Genomic DNA, 22,935 nt, shown 5'->3' on the forward strand with positions numbered 1-22,935 from the left:
AGCAGGTGGAGGTGTTTCTGTGGAGAGGAACATTTCTAAACAGTTTGAGCCAAAGGCTTGTAGCCAGGATGCGAGAGTGCAGGGCCTGGGGCCGGAGGAGGGTAATCCAGGGTAAGAGTGAGCATGATGGTCTCTGACCACGAGAAAACCATCTCTCTGCAGAGGCCTGGCCTGCCTTAGCTAGCGCTGAATCTCCAGTGCCAAACAGCACCCAGTGCCTAACGAGTGCCCAGTAATTTTACATTTTTTTTAAATTGAAGTCTAGGTGATTTATAATGCTGTGTTATGAATGGTTGTAGGTGTGTGTGCATGTGTGCTCAGTCGCTCAGTTGTGTCCGACTCTTTGTGACCCCATGGACTGTAGCCCACCAGGCTCCTCTGTCCATGGGATTCTCTAGGCAAGAAAACTGGAGTGGCTTGCCATGCCCTCCTCCTGGGGATCTTCCCAACCCAAGGATAGAACCCATGTCTCCTGAGGCTCCTGAATTGCAGGTAGATTCTTTACCACTGAGCTACCAGGGAAGCCCCAGTTTTAAGAGTACTGCAAAATGATTCAATTTTCTCTGTTTGTGTATATATACACACATACACACACATATAAATTCCTTTCAGATTCTTTTCCCTTATAGGTTGTTACAAAATACTGAGGACAGTTCCCTGTACTCTACTGCAGATCTTTGTTGGTTTCCTGGGATGCCCAATAATTGAATGAAGGAATTCCTAGGAAAGGCGTATTGCTGCAGCCGGGTATTAGGGGGAGCAAATGCAGGGGTCCATTCTAGGTACCTCTCGGGAAGGGTGGGGCTCAGGGGAGGTGTGCCGCTTAAAGAATATATTTGGACTGGAACAGAGGAGGAGACTCCAGGGACCCACGATTGTCTCCAGATCCAGTTGCAGGGGGGTGTGGTCCCTGGCGTGCTCTCCTGCATTGTTTGGCCAGCTTCCTCTGCTTCAGCTGGGCCTGTGCTCCATCTTTTTTTTTTTTTTTTGAATTAATTTTTATTGGAGTATATTTGCTTTACAGTGTTGTGTTATAAAGTTTCTACTGTACAGCAAAATGAATCAGCTGTACATATACATATATCCTCTCTTTTTTTGAATTTCCTTCCCACTTAGGTCATCACAAAGCACTTAGAGTTCCCTCTGCCATACAGTAGGTTCTCAATAGTTACCTGTTTGTTTTTATTGTTCAGTTGGTAAGTCATGCTCCGTGAACTGCAGCACGCCAGGCTTCCCTGTCCTTCACCATCTCCCAGAGTTCACTCAAACTCATGTCCATTGAGTCAGTGATGCCATCCAACCATCTCATCCTCTGTCATCCCCTTGTCCCACCATCAATCTTTCCCAGCATTGGGGTCTTTTCAAATTAGTCAGTTCTTTGCATCAGGTGGCCAAAGTATTGGAGCTTCAGTATCAGTCCTCCAATGAGTATTCAGGGTTGATTTCCTTTAAGATTAACAGCAGTCCAGGGGACTCTCAAGAGTCTTCTCCAGCATCACAACTCAAAAGCATCAATTCTTTGGTGCTTAGCCTTCTTTATAGTCCAACTCTCACATCCCAAATGACTACTGTAAAAACCATAGTTTTATATGGACCTTTATTGGCAAAGTGATGTCTCTGCGTTTTAACACGCAGTTTAGGTTTGTCATAGCTCTCCTTCTAAGGAACAAGCGTCTTTGAATTTCATAGCTGCAGTCACTGTCCACAGTGATACAGTCTCAAGAGTATAAGACAACCCCGGTCTCTCCGTTCATTCCACCACCTCCTTTCCCCTTTTGGTGTCAATACATTTTTTTCTCTTCATCTGAGCCTCTCTTTCTGTTTTGCAAAGATCATCTTTACCATTTTTATAGATTCCTCATATATATGATAATATGTTAACATATGATACTTGTTTTCCTCTTTCTGAATTACTTTGCCCTGTATGACAATCTCTAGGTCCACTCACATCTTTACAAATGACCCAGTTTCATTCTTTTTTATGGCTGAGTAGTATTCCATTATAAATATATACTACATCTTCTTTATCTGTTCTTCTGCTGATGGACAATTTAGGTTGCTTCTGTGTCCTGGCTATTGAAAATAGTGCTGCAATGAATATCGGGATTCATGTGTCTTTTTGAATTGTGGTTTTCTCTAGGTATATGCCCAGAGGGATTGTTGGGTCATATGGTAGTTCTATTTTTAGTTTTTTAAGGAACCTCCATACTATTCTCCATAGTGGCTGTATCGATTTACATTCCTACCAACAGTGTAGGGGTGGTCTTTTTCTCCACACCCTCTCCTGCATTTATTGTTTGTATACTTTTTCATGATGTCTATTCTGATTGGCGTGAGGTGATATTTCATTGTAGTTTTGATTTGCATTTCTCTAATAATCAGTAATGTTGAGCCTCTTTTCCTCTGTTAGCCATCTGTATATCTTCTTTGGAGAAATGTCTGTTTAGGTCTCCTGCTCATTTAAAAAAAAATTTTTTTTATATTGAGCTATATGAGCTGTTTGGAGGTTAATCCCATGTCAGTTGCTTCATTTGCTAATATGGTCCCATTCTGATGGTCGTCTTTTCATCTCTTTTACAGTTTCCTTTGCTGTGCAGAAGCTTTTGTTTAATTAGGTCCCACTTGTTTAATTTTATTATTTTCATTAATCTCAGAAGTGGGTCAAAAAAGATCTTGCTGCAATTTGTATCAGAGAGTGTTTTGCTTATGTTTTCCTGTAGAGTTTTATCGTATCTGTTCTTACATTTAAGTCTTTAATCCATTTTGAGTTTATTTTTGTGTGTGGTACTAGGGAGTGTTCTAATTTCATTCTTTTACATGTAGCTGTCCAGTTTCCCCAGCACCACTTATTGAAGAGGCTGTCTTGGTGCATGGGCTTATCTTCCCCCTTATTTTTTTTATTTTATCCTTTTATCTTTCAGAGGGACTGCTCTGGTTTTGCATAAGTCACTTATTGGTTAAACGTTGTGCTTCCATATTGTTAGGTAATTATCCTCCAATTAAAATAAGTTAATTTTAAAAAGTTGTGCTTCAGCCCCTCCATCAGTTACATTTTTACCTTTACTGTTGGATATGTGTCTAGCTTGCAGGTTGCAATCACACTTAGGGGAATTTACATTTTGGGCTCCACATTCAGCCAGGGACTAGCAGCTTGGAGTTCCCTCTCCGATCACTCCTGAGAGGGCTCCTCCTGCACACGTCGTCTCCAGGCTCCCAGGAGTAGTGTGATTTTTAGACACGAGCCTGGCTTCCTAGGAGTGGCCCCGGGTTGAGATACTGACTGTTCAGTCCAGATTCGCTCAGAGACTGTGTCTCAGCCTGTGGCTCCAGTGAAGCTTCTGCCCTGGGTTAGTGGGTCTGCCTGTGGCTTGGGGATGTTCTGAAGCCTCCCCCATGTCCTCTCCGACCACCCCTGAGTGGTGCAGCCCAAGCACCCCGAGAATTGACAGTGATCCCCGGAGAACACTTCCGGGTTCTTCGGGTTCTCTGCTGTTTGAGTCATGTGGTAGAGCTACCAGCCTCCTTCAGCGCTCTCCCCCAGGTCCCCATCGCTGAGGCAGGCAGCTCCCCGGCTCTGTTCCTGAGAAGGTCAGTCTGGTCAGGCACAGCTGTGGAGACCTTCAGGTGTATGGCCCCCTTTCCCCTGGACAAACCTCTGGGCCCTGCCCTGAAACTCAGGGTGGGGACCCTCTTTTTCTGGGAGTGACACCCCTGCTTTACAGCTGGGCATTGAGGGAGGCGGAAATGGTAGCTGTGTCTTCCTGGCTTCCTCTCCTGGAGTGGAATCTCCACCCTACCTGAGAGCTGGGGTGGGGGCACTCGCAGCCGGGTACCGTTGGCCCATCCTGCCTGTGGTGAAGCTTCAGCCCACGAGCGGAAGGAGGCCCTGGTCTCTTGGTCCCTCTTGCCTGAAATAGAGCTTCTGCGATCAAGCCCTGGGGAGGTTGAGAGATGCAGGCAGCCCGCTTTCCCCAAGATGAAACCGTAGCCCCAGACAGCTGTGAGGGAAGAGACCAACCCTATCTTCTTGGCCATGTCTGCCCAGAATAGAGGACCCACGACCTGGAGGGATGGGCGGGGGCAGGGGTGGGGTTTAGGGAGGTCATGGGGCAAAGGTCACAGATGCTGGCTGAGCTTATATTTAGTGCATTTTCTTGAATGACTATTTCTTCATTTCTTGAATGACTATTTCTTAAGTTCTCAGGACAGTTTTCAGAGATTTTAAAATAATGGTGGGTTTGTTTTCTTATGTTTTCAACAATTTTCCCCACGTTGTATTGCTGGAGAGAATTTTCACTAGCTCAGCTGTCATCTTGACCTGTTTTTTGGAGCAGGAGAGAAAAGACTGACTGTATCTCTGGTTGCCAGGCGTTACTTCTACCCCTCCATGCTCCCTGGGCATGTGGCCTTACCCAGCTTCATTTCGTGCCATGATTTCTCAAGGACCAAGTGACTATAAAACGAAGCCATTTGTTCTGTTCAATGTGTACCAAATTGGTTAGTGAGATTTTGTTTCCCTTTCTGATGAGTAAAACATGCAGGTTCACTTTTGGCTTCAGCAAAATATCCAGAGACAAAGTATTATACCTGTAAGATCTTCCTAAAACATATGTACATTCCCACAAGTTGAATCTCCCCAAATTTGAGTTGTATTTATTTGAACAGTTTGGCTATATTGAAACATTTAAGAATGCAGATCTTAAATTTCAAATTTAAGAAACACTCATTTTCTAAGCATCATTCTTCTATAATCTTTCATTCAAGTTTTCTAGCAGAAATTTTAAAACTAGGGCAAGTATTTTGTGGTGCAGGGAGGTCCTTCTGATGAACACGGAAATTGCATGATCTTTCCATGGGCAGCGTTAGACCAGACTGGGTCCCTCTGTTACGTTGCCCAGAGGCTCACGTATACCATCTTCATAATTTTTACCATCTAGTCACCATTTTTTTCTATGTTTGTGTACCACCTGCACTTATTCACTTAATATTTTTCTTTCTCATACATTTGAAGTATTTCTTTCTAAAAGCATTCATTAAAAAAAAAAATATTTGCCTGCAGTGGGTCTCAGTTGTGGCACGTCGGATCATTTAGTTGTGGCATGCGGGATTTAGTTACCTGGCCAGGGACTGAACCCAAGCCATCTGCATTGGGAACTCGGAATTTTAGCCACTAGACCACCAGTTCAGTTCAGTTGCTCAGTCATGTCTGACTCTTTGCGACCCCATGAATTGCAGCACGCCAGGCCTCCCTGTCCATCAACAACTCCCGGAGTTTACCCAAACTCCTGTCCATCGAGTCAGTGATGCCATCCAGCCATCTCATCCTCTGTTGTCCCCTTCTCCTCCTGCCCCCAATCCCTCCCAGCATCAGAGTCTTTTACAATGAGTCAACTCCTCGCATGAGGTGTCCCAAGTACTGGAGTTTCAGCTTTAGCATCATTCCTTCCAAAGAACACCCAGGACTGATCTCCTTTAGGATGGACTGGTTGGATCTCCTTGCAGTCCAAGGGACTCTCAAGAGTCTTCTCCAACACCAGAGTTCAAAAGCATCAATTCTTTGGACCACCAGCTGCTGCTGCTAAGTCACTTCAGTCGTGTCCGACTCTGTGCGACCCCATAGACGGCAGCCCACCAGGCTCCCCTGTCCCTGGGATTCTCCAGGCAAGAACACTGGAGTGGGTTGCCATTTCCTTCTTCAATGCATGAAAGTGAAAAGTCAAAGTGAAGTTGCTCAGTTGTGTCTGACTCTTAGAAGTCCCTAAATACATTCATTTGTAAAGCAACTGTTTTATCACTAGTGGGAATAATCAATTAGTAAATATGATGAAGACATAACTGTTAAAAATTCTAGTTAGATATTGTCAAGGACTCAGAGCTTAAGACTAGCTTTCCCAGTAAAAAAGAGAACTCTCTGTGTTACTAGAATAGGATGAGCTATGTTTGATGCCCATACTAAGAGTTGTCCCAAGTCCTTTACACACGGGATCTTGTTGGATATTCATCACAACTGTGTGAGGTAGATGGTTTGCTCCATTTCACACGGGGACACTGAGGCACAGGAAAGTGGCTGGCAGAGCCAGGATTCACGCAAAGTGATCTGGGGGCAGTGTTCTTAGTGCCTGCTTAGTCGGCTCAGTCATGTCCGACTCTTTGTGACCCCATGGACTGTAGCTCACCAGGCTCCTCTGTCCATGAGGATTCTCCAGGCAAAAATACTGCAGTGGGTTGCTGTGCCCTCCTCCAGGGCATCTTTCCAACCCAAGTATCGAACCCAGGTCTCCCGCACTGCAGGTGGATTCTTTTTAAGCTTTATGTAATGCACTTTCTCAAACTTAGAACCTCTTAAAATTAAAATAGAAGAACATGTCTCAGTAACTCAGGAATGTTTCATGGAGCAGTTTGGGAAATACTGAGAGGAGAGTGAAAAAGTTGGTTTAAAACTCTAAATTCAAAAAACTAAGATCATGGCATCTGGTCCCATCACTTTGTGGCAAATAGATGGAGAAACAGTGGCAAACTTTATTTTTGGGGCTCCAAAATCACTGCAGATGGTGACTGCAACCATGAACTTAAAAGACTTGCTCCTTGGAAGAAAAGTTATAACCAACCTAGACAGCATATTAAAAAGCGGAGACATTACTTTGCCAACAAAGGTTCTTCTAGTCAAAGCTATGGTTTTTCCAGTAGTCATGTATGGATGTGAGAGTTGGACTATAAAGAAAGCTTAGCACTGAAGAATTGATGCTTTTAAACTGTGGTGTTGGAGAAGATTCTTGAGAGTCCCTTGGACAGAAAGGAGATCCAACCAGTCCATCCTAAAGGAAATCAGACCTGAATATTCATTGGAGGGACTGTGGTTGAAGCTGAAACTCCAATACTTTGGCCACCTGATGCGAAGAAGTGACTCCTTGGAAAAGACCCTGATGCTGGGAAAGATTGAAGGCAGGAGGAGAAGGGGACAACAGAGGATGAGATGGTTGGGTGGCATCACTGACTCTATGGACATGAGTTTGAGTAAACTCCAGAAGTTGGTGCTGGACAGGGAGGCCTGGTGTGCTGCAGTCAATGGGGTTGCAAACAGTCAGACATGACTGAACAACTGAACTGAACTGAGTTCGTCTTTGTGTTTAGAATTAAATTTACTTCACACTAAATTATTTCTTGTGTTTAAAGATGGAGAGGTTCTTTTCTTTTGCAAAAAGCTTATTTTTGGCTGAGCTGGGTCTTCACTGTTGCATGCAGGCTTTCTCTGGTTGCAGTGCCTGGGCTTCTCTCTGCAGTGGCTTCCTTTGTTGCAGAGTGCAGGCTCTAGGGCGTTCAGCTTCAGTAGTTGTGGTTCCCGGGCTCTAGAGCACAGCCCTGGTTGCCCTGCAAATCATCCCAGACCAGGGATCAAACCCATGTCTCCTGCATTGGCAGGTGGATTCTTAACCACTGGAGCCCTTGAATAAGATATTTCTTACTTGAGCTTAAATATTCAAATAGGTTTTCTAATACCTGATGAGTTTTTCGTGTGTTCAAACCCATATTTTAAAGGGTCACGTACTTTCTAAACCTCTTCCAATAACTCCACACCCCTCCCTGCTAGGTGCAACCATGCAGGTTCTGCCAGGCGATATTCTTCCTCCTTCCAGGACTGCTGGGTAACAGTCATGGGCAAGGGAAACCCTGAGCATCTGAACCCACCATCTGGGGACACTGTACATTCAAAGCAAACTAGGAATCTACTTCAAAAAGCTCACAATTAAACAGGAGAAATAGCCTTGGGAGGGAAGGATACATACATGTGACGGATAATGCATTTGTAATCGTCACTGGGGGTGTCTGCTGGTCCATGACCTACTTAGCAAGTGTAAAGAACTCCAAACTTATCAGCAAAGAAAAATGAGGCCCAAAGTGTGGTTTCTGCTCCTTGTTTCTTTCCAGTTCAGGAGGGTTAGCGGTGGCACTGAATCTGAGGACTTTGCTTTACCTGGACATGGCTGTAAGAGCCAGCCCATCCACGGGGGCCACACCTCATTTCCTTACTCTTTTTTACAAAAATTTTATTGGACTATGTTAATTTTCAACATTATGTTAGTTTCAGGTGTACAGAAAATTGAATCAGTTATACACACACACACACACACACACATATATACACATACCTCCATTCTTTTTCAGGTTTTTCTTTTTTTAACCATATATTACAGAATATTGAGTAGAGTTCCCTGTGCTATACAGTAGGTCCTTACTAGTTATTCTATGTATAGTAGTATGTGTATGTTAGCCCCAATCTCCTAATTTATCACTTCCCCCATTTCCCCTTTGGTAACCGTACGTTTGGTTTTGAGATCTGTGAGTAATTTTTAAAAATTAATTAATCTGGCTTTGTCTGGTCTTAGTTGCCCGGAGCAGGGTCTTTCAGTTGTGGCAGGTGGGATCTAGTTCCCTGACCAAGGATTGAACCCAGGCTCCCTGGCACTTGGATCACAGAGTATTAGCCACTGGCCTACCAGGGAAAGCCCTGTGAGTCTGTCTGTTTTGTAAGTAAGTTCATTTCTATCGCTTTTTATTAGATTCCACATATTGGTGATATCATTTGTCTGACTTACTTAGTAGGATAATCTCTAGGTCCATTCATGTTACAAATGGCATTATTTCATTCCTTTTTATGGCTGAGTAATATTCCTTTGTAAATAATATACCACATCGTATCCATTCCTCTGTTGATGGACATTTAGGTTGCTTTCATGTCTTGGCTATTGTGAAGAGAGCTGCTTTGAAGATTGGGGTGCTTCCCTACTCTTAAAAATTCTGATCAGCACTTGGTTTAAGCTTTTCCACTGGCAGAGGGAGACTTGACTTCAGGGCACCCAGTGATACCACTTACCTTCTAAGGAGTCTTACAACAAGGTCCTCCTTTCTCCCCTGTGTCCCCAAAGCCCCAGCGCCTCAGGGCAGGGCTTGTGTGCACTGGGTCCTTCCCTAAAGGTTGTTACAGCATGCATTTCCTTTCTTATCCTTAACTGTCCTTTAAAAAAAAAAAAACAGGGTGAATAGAAGTCTCTGACCAAGTATCCACGGGTCAGCTCCTTCAGGCAGCAAATATAGACCCCTGGGGCAAAGAAAGGCCAGGGAAAGGGAACTTCCACACCTGTCATAAGTTTTGGTAGGAACATAGCAGATCACTGAGAAAAGGCTTTAAGAGACAACTGATATTCCAGCCCTGACTCTCCAGCCTGAACACAGATGGGAGACCATGAAAGAGATTCTTTCATTTCCTTCCGCAACCAGAGCCACCACCATCCACCTCCTGTGGCTCAAAGTGACTGAAGACTAAAAACAAAACAGTGATTTCCTAGCTGATAAAATTGAAACAAACAAAGACAGACAGAAATAACTAAACTCTGGAAATATAACTGCTTCATCATTTCTTTGTATTTTTTATTAAACTTTTTTGAATTTTTTTTTAAATTCTGCCCAGTTATGGCAATTAAATAGGAAACCACAATTACAACGCACAAACTGTGGCATGAAAAAAGAACACACACTCCATCAGAATTGACACCAAACCCTTTCCATTTTATTCATTCAAAAAGAGTCCAGTGCACAAGTGTCAAATATGAGCACTGGCGGTTTTTTTCTTGGAAGGGGGAAAAAACATTTATTCTGGCAGCGCGTTTACAATTCCAGGAAGTGGTTTTGATACCACAAGATGCAGGAATAGAAACCATAACAAACGTGGAGGGCGTCTGTTTGCAAGGCAGGGACGACTTAGTTGGAGAAGATCCCCCTTTGTGCTTAGTGCATCAGTCAGCCTCCCCAGCTGAGTCTTCCCAGGTGTTGAAAGAGAGAATGGAATTTCCTGCATAGATGAAGAAAATTCCTATAGAGCAGTGTGTTTTCTGTATCTCCAACCTTCCCCTCTGCCCCAACGCGAGTTCTCAAGCTTTTCTGGAGCTGCTTTTGGTCACATGACCCTCTATCAGGATGACTTTTTTTTGCTCAAATACATGTGACACCAAGCTTTCTTCTTACACTGCTTCTCTAAGGTCAGATGACAGCATACAGCATCACTGATCCAAAAAGAGCAGTTATTAAGAATGTGGGCATCTATATTCATCATAAGAGCACACACTTTGCAGGCTATGTCACCCAAAGGAACATTTTTTTTTTTTCTTCAGTTAATACAGTCCCCTGGGGAGTTAGCCTGAAGTCACTTTACCAAGCCTTTTTTTGGTCAAAGTCGGTTAATTTGACAGTTGAAGAACTGTCTCCTGCCAATTGGAAAACTTTGATGCCCAACAATTTAGTGGTCCGTAAAGCAATTAAATGTTACCATTCAGTTTACACTTACACACACATGCACACACACACAGGAGAACTGTGACAGAAGGATTAACAAGGTGAATCTTGTGACTGTTCCAAAAGAAAATTAAACTGCAAATTGGAGGTGTCATATTCGACTGTTAAAATGCGGAACTAGTCTGATCCCATTTGATTTTACGATTGTAAGAAATCATGCTTGTTTGGAGGTTCTGGAGTTCATAAAGTTAATTCCTGGGGTACAAAACAGTCTACAGAAATTGATTTGTGTATTTTTTTTGTTGTTGTTGCAATGCAGCCACTTGCTTCTTTGTTATTTTGTTTTTTAAATATGTGGAGACATTGTATACTGTGGCATTCCAAGAGACAATACTTTATAGAAGTAAACGAATAATACCACTGACTAGTTTTTCTTGCCTTACCCTGGAAAGAAACAGTTTCACACATTTTTCAATCCACATGCAGAGGCGGCAGATGTAAACAGAGGCGTGCACACTCTTCAAAGAACGTGTTACTATTGCAGTGGATGCTGTTTGGCCCCGAGGAGGAGGAGAGAGCAGTTTGGTTGGTTGGCTTTTTAGGTTTTACGTCATGGAGATTTTACAACCAGGGTTTTACTAGTTTGTGGCAGTAGACCATCCAATCAGAGGTTCTGTATTTATAAATAACCAACGTGGGCTTGTGCTCTCCAATTAGGCAACTCACTATCTTAGGGTCTGATACCAGCTTTCAGAGAGCTCTGCTAAATTTCACAGACTCTGTTCTAGGGGGCAGTGGGGGGTGGGAACAGGACCTATTAGCAGAGCTCTTTGCATGCTTCAGAACTGACGCCTGACTATCTAAGCTATTGCAAGACTCCACTTTTCCTTGGATATGTGGATCCCTTAATCCCCCTCCCCTGAAGAATCTTAATCACCAGGCCTCCATCAGACTATCACCCAGTGACCAGGGACCTTTACTGAAAAGGTGAGGAGGGGCTATTGCCTGAAATGCATGTTTAAGGTTCTTGATGATTATTGTCAACCTCTATGAACCAACACTTAAGCCATGAGCAAAGAGACAGGTATCTTTTCTTTTTTAAATCTGCGAAGGCTTAAAGAATAAACAACACGTCCGATGCTAAAGTAAGAAATCAGCCCCGTGTTGGCACAGTTCTCATCAGAATATTGCACCCAGTGTCAACTAATGCTAGAAGCTTCAAACTGTATAAATTTAAATGTATTTGTGTATTATAAAAATAAAGATAAACATATACATATTTTACACTAGTTATGGAACAGCAATGAATGGTCAGTCGATCCCTCTTTCACATTTAACAGAACTGAAATCTGAGTGCTCTGAATACTGCCACCTGTACTGGAATTATGGCTTATATGTGCACAGAAAAAAAAAAAAAAATCCCTGAGAAGCCATTCGACTTTATTATTTTTTCTTTTCTTCAAGTAGCGCTCTCCTTGGAGGATCACAGTTCTGAGGTTCAGGTTGTCAAACATTTGCTCCATAGTCTCTCCCGTCCTTTCCCCCCCTGCACCCTCCCTGCCTCATCTACAGGCTAGGTGTGCTCCCTCGCACGAAAACACCCTGAACACACATGCACGCGAATTCACAGAACACGCCTGGGAGTGTGAGGGTTTGCCAGGTACAGAAGATGGTCCAGGTGCATTCTGATGCTATTTTCTCCATGGAAATCCCACAGCCGTAGAAGTCACTGGTTTCTGTGCTTTTCCCCAGCGTTCTTCCTATGTGGATAGATGAGAAGAAAGCACAGAAATGAACCAGGGAAACAGGAAATGACATTCTCTATTATGAGAACAGTAAGCAATAATTTTTTTTCTGCCACAGATTTTCATGTCTACTTCTACAGCTCCATGTAAAATGGTAAATGCAGACAACTAATATTCCTACAAAGGAAAGAGGCTTTTTCACTAGAAAACTAGTCAAACATTTCTGTTCATGACATTAAATTCAGACATAAAGCAAGAACTAGATGAATTAGCCATAACTACAAGAAATGCTGGGCTGGAAGAATCACAAGCTGGAATCAAGATTGCCGGGAGAAATATCAATAACCTCAGGTATGCAGATGACACCACCCTTATGGCAGAAAGTGAAGAGGAACTCAAAAGCCTCTTGATGAAACTGAAAAGAGGAGAGTGAAAAAGTTGGCTTAAAGCTCAACATTCAGAAAACGAAGATCATGGCATCTGGTTCCATCACTTCATGGGAAATAGATGGGGAAACAGTGGAAACAGTGTAAGACTTTATTTTTGGGGGCTCCAGAATCATTGCAGATGGTGATTGCAGCCATGAAATTAAAAGACACTTACTCCTTGGAAGGAGGGTTATGACCAACCTAGATAGCATATTGAAAAGCAGAGACATTACTTTGCCAACAAAGATCCGTCTAGTCAAGGCTATGGTTTTTCCTGTGGTCATGTATGGATGTGAAAGTTGGACTGTGAAGAAAGCTGAGCACTGAAGAACTGATGCTTTTCAACTGTGGTGTTGGAGAAGACTCTTGAGAGTCCCTTGGACTGCAAGGAGATCCAACCAGTCCATTCTAAAGGAGATCAGTCCTGGGTGTTCTTTGGAAGGAATGATGCTGAAGCTGAAATTCCAGTACTTTGGCCACCTCATGCGAAGAGTTGACTCATTGGAAAAGACTCTGATGCTGGGAGGGAGGGGGCAGGAGGGGAAGGGGACGACAGAGGATGAGGTGGCTGGATGGCATCACCGACTCGACGGACATGAGTTTGAGTGAACTCCGGGAGCTGGTGATGGACAGGGAGGCCTGGCGTGCTGCAATTCATGGGGTCACAAAGAGTCGGACATGACTGAGCAACTGAACTGAACTGAACCTATCTACTGTAATTTCACAGCTTAACTAAGAACCCTGAACTCCAAACACAGCGCTGTTCCTTTTCAAGAAGCACACACAGACACACTCAATAACTCCCTACAAGTAGGAATATATACTAAAACGTGAGAATGAGTGTCAAGATTGAAAGCATGATTTTACTTAAATACTGTCAAACTAAAACCTGGAGTTAGATGAACAGAAAATGAAGAAGCTGCTGCATCACCAGCTAATTAAAGTTTAAAGTTTAGTTGCTCAGTTGTGTCCGACTCTTTGCGACCCCATGGACTGTAGCCTACCAGGCTCCTGCACCCATGGGATTTTCCAGGCAAGAATACTGGAGTGGGTTGCTATTTCCTTTTCCAGAGGATCTTCCCGACCCAGGGATCGAACCCAGGTCTCCCATACTGTAGGCAGAGGCTTTACTGTCTTTAAACAAAGTGGTGTTCAATTCAGATAACATAGTTAGATGAAAACGTGTGAGATGCTCCCATCCCTTATTTTAGCTTTCCTGTAATGATGCATGACGTGATGTCTTTCAAACTGCTTGGCAACATTTAATAAAATAGATCCACTTCCGCTACCCTCCACCCTGCATCTCTTTTTCAAAACTATTTATTTGGCTGCATCCAGTCTTAGCAGCAGCAGGTGAGATCTTCAGTCTTTTTTGCAGCATGCAGGATCTTTCGCTGTGGCATATGGGATCTAGTTCCCTGACCAGGGATTGAACTTGGGCCCCCTGCATTGGGAGCGTGGAGGCTTAGCCATTGGACCACCAGGGAAGTCGCTGGCATCCCTCTCTTAATACTGCCTGACTTTCTGGAAACTGATAATTTAGTATCTACCTAACACACAAGAATCGGCTGGGAGCATAGGATCAATAATGTCACCAAAAATAAGCACCTTCTAGTCACTAAGTACTTACTACACACCAGGAATGGCTGCCTTCACCATAGTGCATTATTTGATTAATCCTTAACTCTTAAAGCTCTAGCAGGTAGGCTCTGCCTTCACCAAAAAGGAAGCTAAGTTTCCAAGAGGTTAGATAACTTCCCCAAGGGCACACACCAGTGAACAGCAGGGCCAGGCCTTTAAAGAGGGTTATTTGACTCCGAGGTATGCTTGACAGCAAAAAGCAAGGCTGGAGCATGTGGGGCCCTCCGGGTAGTATCATGTTTCTTTGGCCCTGAGCCATGGGGACTTTCAGAAGGCCTGTTAATATAGTCAGCTTCTCAGCAGAGAAGGTTTTGAAAACTGCCTCAAAATCAAGTAACCATACATCGAAGTGTAAAGAGGACGGCAGGGTGAAAACACCACTCCAGCCAAGCAGTTAACTCTGGTGCAGCGCGTTCTGGCTTCATGTGGGGGAGGTGCTACGTCTTGTTTTTCTTACCGAATCCAACAAATATGGAGAAACACAGACAGTTGTGTCTGGCCGCTTGCTCCCCTGGGCCACACGTAAGACTGAGAAACAGAAGAATACGTAATCAAGGGCACCCAGAGGGAATATTCCAGTGTTCAAGGGAGAAAAAGGAAACCCAGTCTGAACATTTTTCCACATGGATATCATTTTTCTTGTTTGGGTGCTGAGGGAGAGAGAAGAGCTGTCAATCACTAACCGGCACCCCCACCCCTACCCCACCACCTCTCTTTGCTCTTCCATCTCAAACTCGATCTCATCCGACATGATCCACCTCAAATGCTACCTCCTGGGGTTCTTCCCAATTCTCCGGCAGGGTTCTTTCTTCTCTGTGTCCACAGGACTTAGTCGAGGCACCTGTCATTGCAGGTATCACATTTTAACTGGAATTAGGCACAGGTTTCTCTGGTTGTATCTTTGGTTCCTATTCTCCCCAGGGAGGCTATTATATTCCTGATTTGATTCTTAGATTCTCTGTTATTTTTGTACTGTCAACACGTGGCACAGTGCTTGTTATTGTTCAACTGATAAGTCACGTCTGACTCTCTGCGACCCCAGGGACTGCAGCAAGCCAGTCCTTCGCTATATCTTCACTATAGTCCTTCACCATCTCCCAGAGTTTGCTCAAATTCATGTCCATTGAGTCAGTGATGCTATCTAACCATCTCATCCTCTGCCACCCTCTTCTCCTCCTGCCCTCAATCTTTCCCAGCATCAGGGTATTTTCCCAATGTGTTGGCTCTTCGCATCAGGTGGTCCAAGTATTGGAGCTTCAGCATCAGTCCTTCCAATGAACATTCAAAGCTGATTTCCTTTAGGATTGACTGGTTGGCTCTCCTTGTAGTCCCAAGGGACTCTCAATAGGCTTCTCCAACACCACAGTTTAAAAGCATCAATTCTTCCAGCTTTGTTTATAGTCCAACTCTGACATCCATACATGACCACTGGAAAAACCATAGCTTTGATGATAACAGACCTTTGTTGGCAAAGTGACGTCTCTGCTTTTTAATATGCTGTCTAGGTTTGTCATAGCTTTCCTTCCAGGGAGCAAACATCTTTTAATTTCATGGCTGCAGTCACTGCCCAAGAAAATAAAGTCTGTCACTGTTTTCCATATTTTCCCCTACTATTTGCCATGAAGTGATGGAACCAGATGCCATGATCTTAGTTTTTTTTTTTTTTTTAATGCTGAGTTCTAAGTCAACTTTTTCATTGTCCCCTTTCACCCTCATCAAGAAGCTCTTCAGTTCCTCTTCACTTTCTGCCATTAGGCACAGTGGCCTCATGGAGGGCAAATACTCAACAAAGATTTGATGAGTGAAGGAGGAATAGGATGTCATGAGAAAGTCTCAGGCAAAAGACAGCCATGCTATAAGAGGAGCAGATGAGAAGGGTGGAGGAGATGAGAAGGAAAGAGGGGCTGAGCACAGTCAGAAGGGCTGCTGTTGGTTTCTCAGGGGAGGGGACACACGGCCCGGGTCACAGGGATGATGGGGTGTCATCAGGTAGGAGAGAAGGGGTGGCACCTGGCCGTGGACTGAGAGCAGGCCAGAGGCCAGGTGTGGCTGACCCTTCACAGTAAGGGAGTGTCACGTGTCAGAAGCGGGGCTGGGGTCGGCTTGGGAAGCCTTGTGGGTCTTGCCCAGGATTTTGAACTTGAACCATAATCACCAGGAAGCCATTCAATGCTTTGCAATAGGGAGCAAGGTGATGGGGGTCTGCTGTTGAAAGATCCTATTGGTTTCAAGGACAAAATGACCAGCAAGGGGGAGGCAGGTTGAGATACCCACAGGGATCTTGGCAGAGACAGGACGACTACAAAGCACGGGTCGTGGATAGAGCTCAACGGCCAGCTTCACTCATTCAAGACACGCTGATGTGGGAAGGTTCTGCACGTAAACTCGGGGAGCTGAATAGATGGAAACGATTCCTTAAAAAAATAAGATGCACTGACAAGGTGGACGGCCGAGTATGGGAAGAGGGGGAGAAGAGTGAACAGACCCCCCACCGACCCCCAGCCTGGCAGCAGGTGCAGGGCGAGGCCATCCCTGGAGACGGGAGGCACAGACCCCGAAGGGCTCTGGGGTGGAGGGCACAATGCACACCTATGGAGACCCTGGCACATCCAGGGGAGCTGCCACGTAGCCCACAAATCCCACAGGAGAAAGGAGAGGTCAGCGTGGGAGGCTTGACCCCAAATCCTCCCAGGTCACAGAACCTGCCCTTCCTGGGGTGTGACAGTGCACTCAGGGTATTTAAGAGCTTAGGCTGAAGTGATGCCATATCATGTTGTATTAAGCAGCTCTTTTCTGTCCACTGACGCTTTGCTCACCCTGGAGGGGCGGCCCCTCCCAGCATCAGCCAGTTAGTTTCCAGAGACAGTCAACCACTCAGATGCAAGCGTGTGCTTCTCAACTCCACACCAGGGGATCCAGAGTCCACACCCCCTGACCACGCCCTTTATCGGGAGCCACACTCCGGGCCACTATCCACCTGCCCTAATCACTCCAGGGCCAGGCTCCACATGACTCGGGCTGTCTTTATGCCCCAGACCCTGAGGCAACTGGCCCATCTTACACCTGCCCCCTGCCTTGCCTGCACCTTCCCACAGAAACCACAACAGGGGCTCCTCACACAGTTCCTCCCCCACCCTTGGCCTCCTGACCCTCCAGGTGCTTCTCCCTGTATCCCTGGGTCCCCCATACCCCGCCTGCCCCCTGCTCTAAGGAACTGTCATAAACTGTCTTCCCCCCAGCAGTCCTTTCCTGATGGGTTGGCCTCACTGTATCTCCGCTTTTCCATCCCCACAATGTCAACTGTCCAGACATTGAGAATACGAAAGGAAGGATCCCACCTGTCTGTCTATCCCAGGAACGCATGGTTAGGACACTGACATTACTAACTAGCTGTAGGCGGCCTCACAGAACCGCGTGAACTTCACCTTGACTCCTTCACAGCGGTGGGCAGGAAGGCGAGCCCGCTTTCTCTTCCGCACACTCAGCACACACGCTCACCTGCTGTGCACAGTCACCTCATTAATACACTAGATGGTCCTAGGTAAGTCAGTGAGTGGATTCTACTCAAGCATCTATATTTGGATTTTGAGTTTTTTAAATTATTCCCTTTATAGGTCATCCACAGTATGCATACTAATATTTCTAGTAGAAATAACAGCTGAATTTATTGAATGACACTCAGTGTAAGGAATAATGCTAAATGTCTCCCCTGCAATGGTCTCTCTAAATGCAGCGAATGACCCCACGGGATGGTGCCGCTGTGCCCTGCACCCGTCATAGCCCCAACGAATCACAGGATTCAAACTTGGAGGCATAACTCCAGAATCCATCAAACAGGCTTGGGAAAATAAATACCAACATTGCTTTTTAAACACCTATTTGCTGTGTTAATCAGCTTGAGCTTTTCCTGATGTTATGTTTCTGCATTACATGAGTTTTTTTAAAAAATGACTTTTTTTTTCAAAAAGGATCTAAGGTTACTGATATATGCATTATAGTAAATCAGGCAAAAGAATCGAGCAGTTTTCTTATTCTTAAATCCCCAATACATCTTGATTCTGGATAAAAGATTTGTAATCTTAAAGTGTCCAGCTCTTTGGAATCTCTTCATCCCAAACCCATCCTCCCGCCGTTTCCCCCTAAACTCTCCAAGTCCTTAGGAAGCCCTTATCTATTTAAGAAACCCTCTCTGCTTCCCAGAGACTTACCCTTAAAAACTGGTGCTCCTAAAGTCACAGATTGGGTACAGTAAAAATGATGGCATAAGGGAAAGAAGCACTATCTTTTCCACTTAATTGTCCAAGAAAGTATGGAGATACCTGAGCAGAGAGGGAACAAATTCCAGTATCAATGTGGCTGATGGGAGACTAAATAATCAGAGAAACACTGTTCCTCCCAGCCAGTGACAGCAACAAGGCAGGGAGCTGTCTTACTCCTTAGAACAAAACAAATCAATGCAAATCAGTGTGACATGCCCCACAGGCAACTTCCAGATTTCAGCCTCTTTTCCTTGTGAAATATCATCCCATCCCCACCCTGAGATCAGTGAAAAATTCTCCATTGTGATTAAGTCAAATTCATCCATTCCTTAAAAAAAAAAAAAAAAGTTTTTAATCAAGTCCATACTAACTGATCTCAGTGCATTTAAACATACTTTGCCCATCTAGTAAGATAAAGACCACAGAATCTTCTTCATTCTACTTTTTACAAAAGCTTATTTGAATTGGTCTTCAATATCCTTGTCTTAACAATATAACTGCCAAAATTCCTATGCAAAGTAATCATTCTATATTGGAGAATACTTGCAAACAGTAAGTAGCGAGAATCTGACTCAAATTGGAATGTTCCAGTATACACGCAATAATCCAAGTTTGAAATGCAGTCTGAGCCTTGTCTTTTATTATCAGGAGACCACATGGAAGAATGTAAGTTGCACTCCAGTTTTTTTTTTTTAATTAATAATTTTTATTTTATACAATATTGTGTTAGTTTCAGGTATACAGAAAAGTGATTCAGTTTTACATGTACATATATTGATTCTTTTCCCATTTAGGTTATTACAGAATAGTAAGTAGAGTTCCCTGTGCTCTATATAGTAGGTCCTTGTTGGTTATCTGTTTTAAATATAATAGGGTGTATATGTCGATCCCAAGCTCCCAATTTATTTGTATTCTGCAACTTCACTGAATTCACTGATGAGCTCTAGTAGTTTTCTGGTAGCATCTTTAGGATTTTCTGTGTAATATCATGTTATCTGCAAATAGTGACAGTTTTATTTCTTCTTTTCATAGTTGGATTCATTTAATTTCTTCTCTGATTGCCATGGCTAGGACTTCCAAAACTATGTTGAATAATAGTGGCTTGTCTTATTCCTAATCTTAGAGGAAATGCTTTCAGTTTTTTGGTACCACTGGGTGGCATTGTGAATGGCTGCTGCAAAACCTTCCTGTTCCATTCTATGTTTGAGTCCTGTGCCTCAAAAACTAACCATGCCTCTTCAAATAAGGAAAGCCCCCTTGTCATTTCCTGCATGGTGAATCTATCCAGTTCTTCAGTTACTTCTTCTTCCTCTTGTCTCTATTCAGCCCTTCTCTGGACCTCCAACTCCATCAGATCTTCATTACTGAGTTCTTCGTGTTGCACAGCAGGAAGTTCAATGAAGTCATCCTCTTACAGATCTAGCTTGAAATAAAGATGCTGTACTACCGCACTCTGTACAGTGAGTGCTAGTCACTCAGTCGTGTCCGACTCTTTTCGACCCCACAGACTGTAGCCCGCCAGGCTCCTCTGTCCATGGGATTTCCTGGGCAAGAATACTGGAGTAAGTAGCCATTCCCTTCTCCAGGGGATCTTCATGACCCAGGAATCGAACCCATATCTCCTGCATTGCAGGCAGATTCTTTACCACTGAGCCAACGGGGAAGCCCTGCTCTTCGTTAACCATTTCTTGTATCTTCTCTATCTGTTCCTCCATTCTTTTTCTGAGATCTTGGATCATCTTTACTATCATTACTCTGAATTTATTTTCAGATAGCTTGCGTATATCTACTTCACCTTAGTTGTTCCGGGGTTTTCTCTTGTTCCTTCATCTGGGACTTGTTTCTCTGCTATTTTGTCTAACTTTCTGTCACTGTGGTTTCTGTTCTGCAGGACTGTAGTTCTTGCTTCTGCTGTGTGCTTCATGGTGGATGAAGTTGGTCTAAGGGGAGAGGTGGGCAGCTGTGGGCTCAGGAAGACATTAGGCAGCCTGTCTGCAGATGGGTGGGGCTGTGTTTCCATCTCTTTGGTTGGTTGGCCTGAGTCATCCCAGCCCTTGAACCTATAGGCTGTTGGGTGGGGCCAGGTCTTGGTGAAAAAATGGCAGCCTCCAGGAGGGCTCATGCCAATGAGTACTCCCCAGAACTACTGCTGAGAGAATCTTTGTCCCCACAGTGAGCCACAGTACCCCCCCCCCAGCACCTTCACAGGAAACCCTCCAATAGCAGCAGACAGGTCTGGCCCCGGCTCTTGTGAGGTCACTGCATTTTACCCTGGGTCCTGGGGCACACGAGGTCTTGTGTTTTCCCTTTAAGAATGGAGTTTCTGTTTGCCCCAGTCCTGTGCAATTCCTGCGATCAAACCCACTGGTCTTCAAAGCCAGATGCTCTCAGGGCTCTTCTTCCCAATGCCAGACCCCCAGGCTGTGGAGCCTGACCCAGGACTCAGCAGTTTCACTCCTGTGGGAGAACCTCTGCATTATAATAATTCTCTGCTTTTGTGAGTCACCCACCTGGGCGGGAATGGAACTTGATTTGATTGCAATGGTGCCCCTATTCTACCATCTTGTGGTGGTGTCTGTATGTGTCTTTGGATCCAGGATCTTTTTTTGGTAGGTTCCAGGGTTTTGCGTTTTGCTGTTAGTTGTGATTTTGTTTCCATGAGATGGAGTGAGCATGTCTCCTCCTCCTCTGCTGTCTTGTCTCTGCCTATTCAATGTCTCTCTCATATGTCTTAAGGTAAAAGACATGTCTTAGCTATATGCATAGCTAGCCTTCTAGATCCCGTCTTTTAAATGAAAATCAGTAGATAAATTGAGTTAAACGGCAGTTTTTCAGAATATATACTTTTGATAAAGGAAGGAAATCTCTTTGTAAATGAAAAAGAGAAATATTCTAAGGTATCTAAAAATGAAAGGCAAACAGCAAGCTGCCATTTCCCCAAAGAAGTTCACACTTCCCTTCCAAATTGGAATTTTAAGTATCTCAACCTGAAGAGCAATAAAATGGAGACAGGAATTCAGAGACAAAAGTTCTAAAAATAAATTTATTCTACTTTCTCCTTGCTTTCCCCACTGAAAAAATATTTTTGCTCCCTCTGATCCCTCATGACCAAGGCTCAGTACCCCTTTAATGTCTAGACTAAAGGTCAGTGAGGTTGCCTCTCAGAAGTTCTGCAGGGGAAATGTGAGGGATGGATATGTTAATTAACTAGGTGATGGGAATCCTTTCACAGTGAATGTGGATATCAAATCACAATGTACACTTTAAATATCTTACAATTTTATTTATCAATTTTACCCTAGTAAAGCTAAAAAAAAAAAAAATCACTGGTTGCCAAGGGTTAAAAGTGGAGGCAGGGGTAAATAGGGGGAGCATAGAGGATTTTCAGGGCAGTGAAAATATTGTGTGTGATACTGCAATGCTGGATCACATCATTCTACATTTTGTTCAAACCCATGAAATGTACAACACCAAGTGTGAATCCTAATATAAAGAATGGACTTCGGGTGATGAGGTGTCTGTGGGACAAATGTTCCACTCTGGTGGGAGATGTTGATGGTGGGGGATGGCGGGTATATGGAATCTTTCTGGACCTTGTGCTCCATTTCACTGTGAACCTAAAACTTCTCTAAAAAACTAAGTCGGGGTTTTAAAATATTGCTCCCTATACTTTAAGAGAGTTCTGAAGGAGGCTGATTTTTCTCCAAGAAACACCATTTCCCTCCTATTGTGCAGTAAACAGAGGGCTGGCAGTGGGGGAAGCAAGTCAGTTCACTGCCTTTAGACAGCACTGGGCCAGGGATAACAAGTGTTCATATGAATTTCTTTAAAAATATCTTTAATACCAACACAGCAGGGAGCAAGGCCATTACTGAAAGTGGCACTAAAAATATTTATTTTCTGCATAGAACCAGGTATTGTATTAGACAGAAGTAATTGCATGTGGGCATGAAATTTCTCTTTGAAATGATGAAAATGTTCTAGGATGAGACTGTGATGATGGTTGTCCAACTCTATAGATATATGAACCATTAAATAGGCACCTTTTATGAAAGTGTACAGATAAAGCTTTAAAAAATGTATCAGAATCCATATTCTTTAGGATGAGAAGTTTTCAAAGCAACCCAGCAGATCTGCTACTAAATGAACTTTCATCTCATCTCAAAGGCAGATATCTTTGAAAATCAGCCCAGGATCACCAGAGTATGGAAATACTCATATTTCTATCTGATAATCAGCAAAGGCACCAAGGAGTCACTCAGATGCTAGGTTTCTCCCTGGAAGGTGAGCTGTAAGTGGACAGGCATTCCATTCAATTCATGTAACCTCTTCCCAATGAAATGCTTCCCAAAGTGACTTAATGAGAGTAAGTCACTCTTTTTTTAATCACTACTTACTCTTTATTTTCTCTCTGCAGGGGAACAAAACAGCTAGAAATTTTTTAAAAATGATAGAATAGAAAGCTTGGAATTCATAAGGAAGATCCAATCAAATAATAGTCGTCAGTGGTTTTTGCTTGTAAAGCTCAGCATAGCACCATTAATTTACATGTGGTCCGAGGCAGGTTGTTAATGA

At 43.9% G+C, this 22,935-nt stretch overlaps 1 protein-coding gene across 2 annotated transcripts in view; it reads right to left on the bottom strand.

The window, feature by feature from the left end:
- Nucleotides 1-9,405: 9,405 nt before the first annotated feature.
- MFHAS1 (multifunctional ROCO family signaling regulator 1) overlaps nucleotides 9,406-22,935 on the bottom strand; it is a 112,787-nt gene continuing 99,257 nt past the window's right edge. The window contains exons 3-4 of one of the 2 annotated variants that reach the window (XM_024986454.2): nucleotides 18,310-18,420; nucleotides 9,406-12,047 (exon numbers count right to left, since the gene is read on the bottom strand). In XM_024986454.2, the coding sequence (XP_024842222.1) occupies nucleotides 18,393-18,420 (28 nt within the window). In that variant the 3' untranslated portion in view covers nucleotides 9,406-12,047; nucleotides 18,310-18,392. The remainder of the gene's footprint in view (nucleotides 12,048-18,309; nucleotides 18,421-22,935) is intronic. The other variant, XM_024986453.2, reaches the window with a different exon arrangement.

This window comes from Bos taurus, chromosome 27 (genome assembly GCF_002263795.3).
Source record: "Bos taurus isolate L1 Dominette 01449 registration number 42190680 breed Hereford chromosome 27, ARS-UCD2.0, whole genome shotgun sequence".
Taxonomy (NCBI): domain Eukaryota; kingdom Metazoa; phylum Chordata; class Mammalia; order Artiodactyla; family Bovidae; genus Bos; species Bos taurus.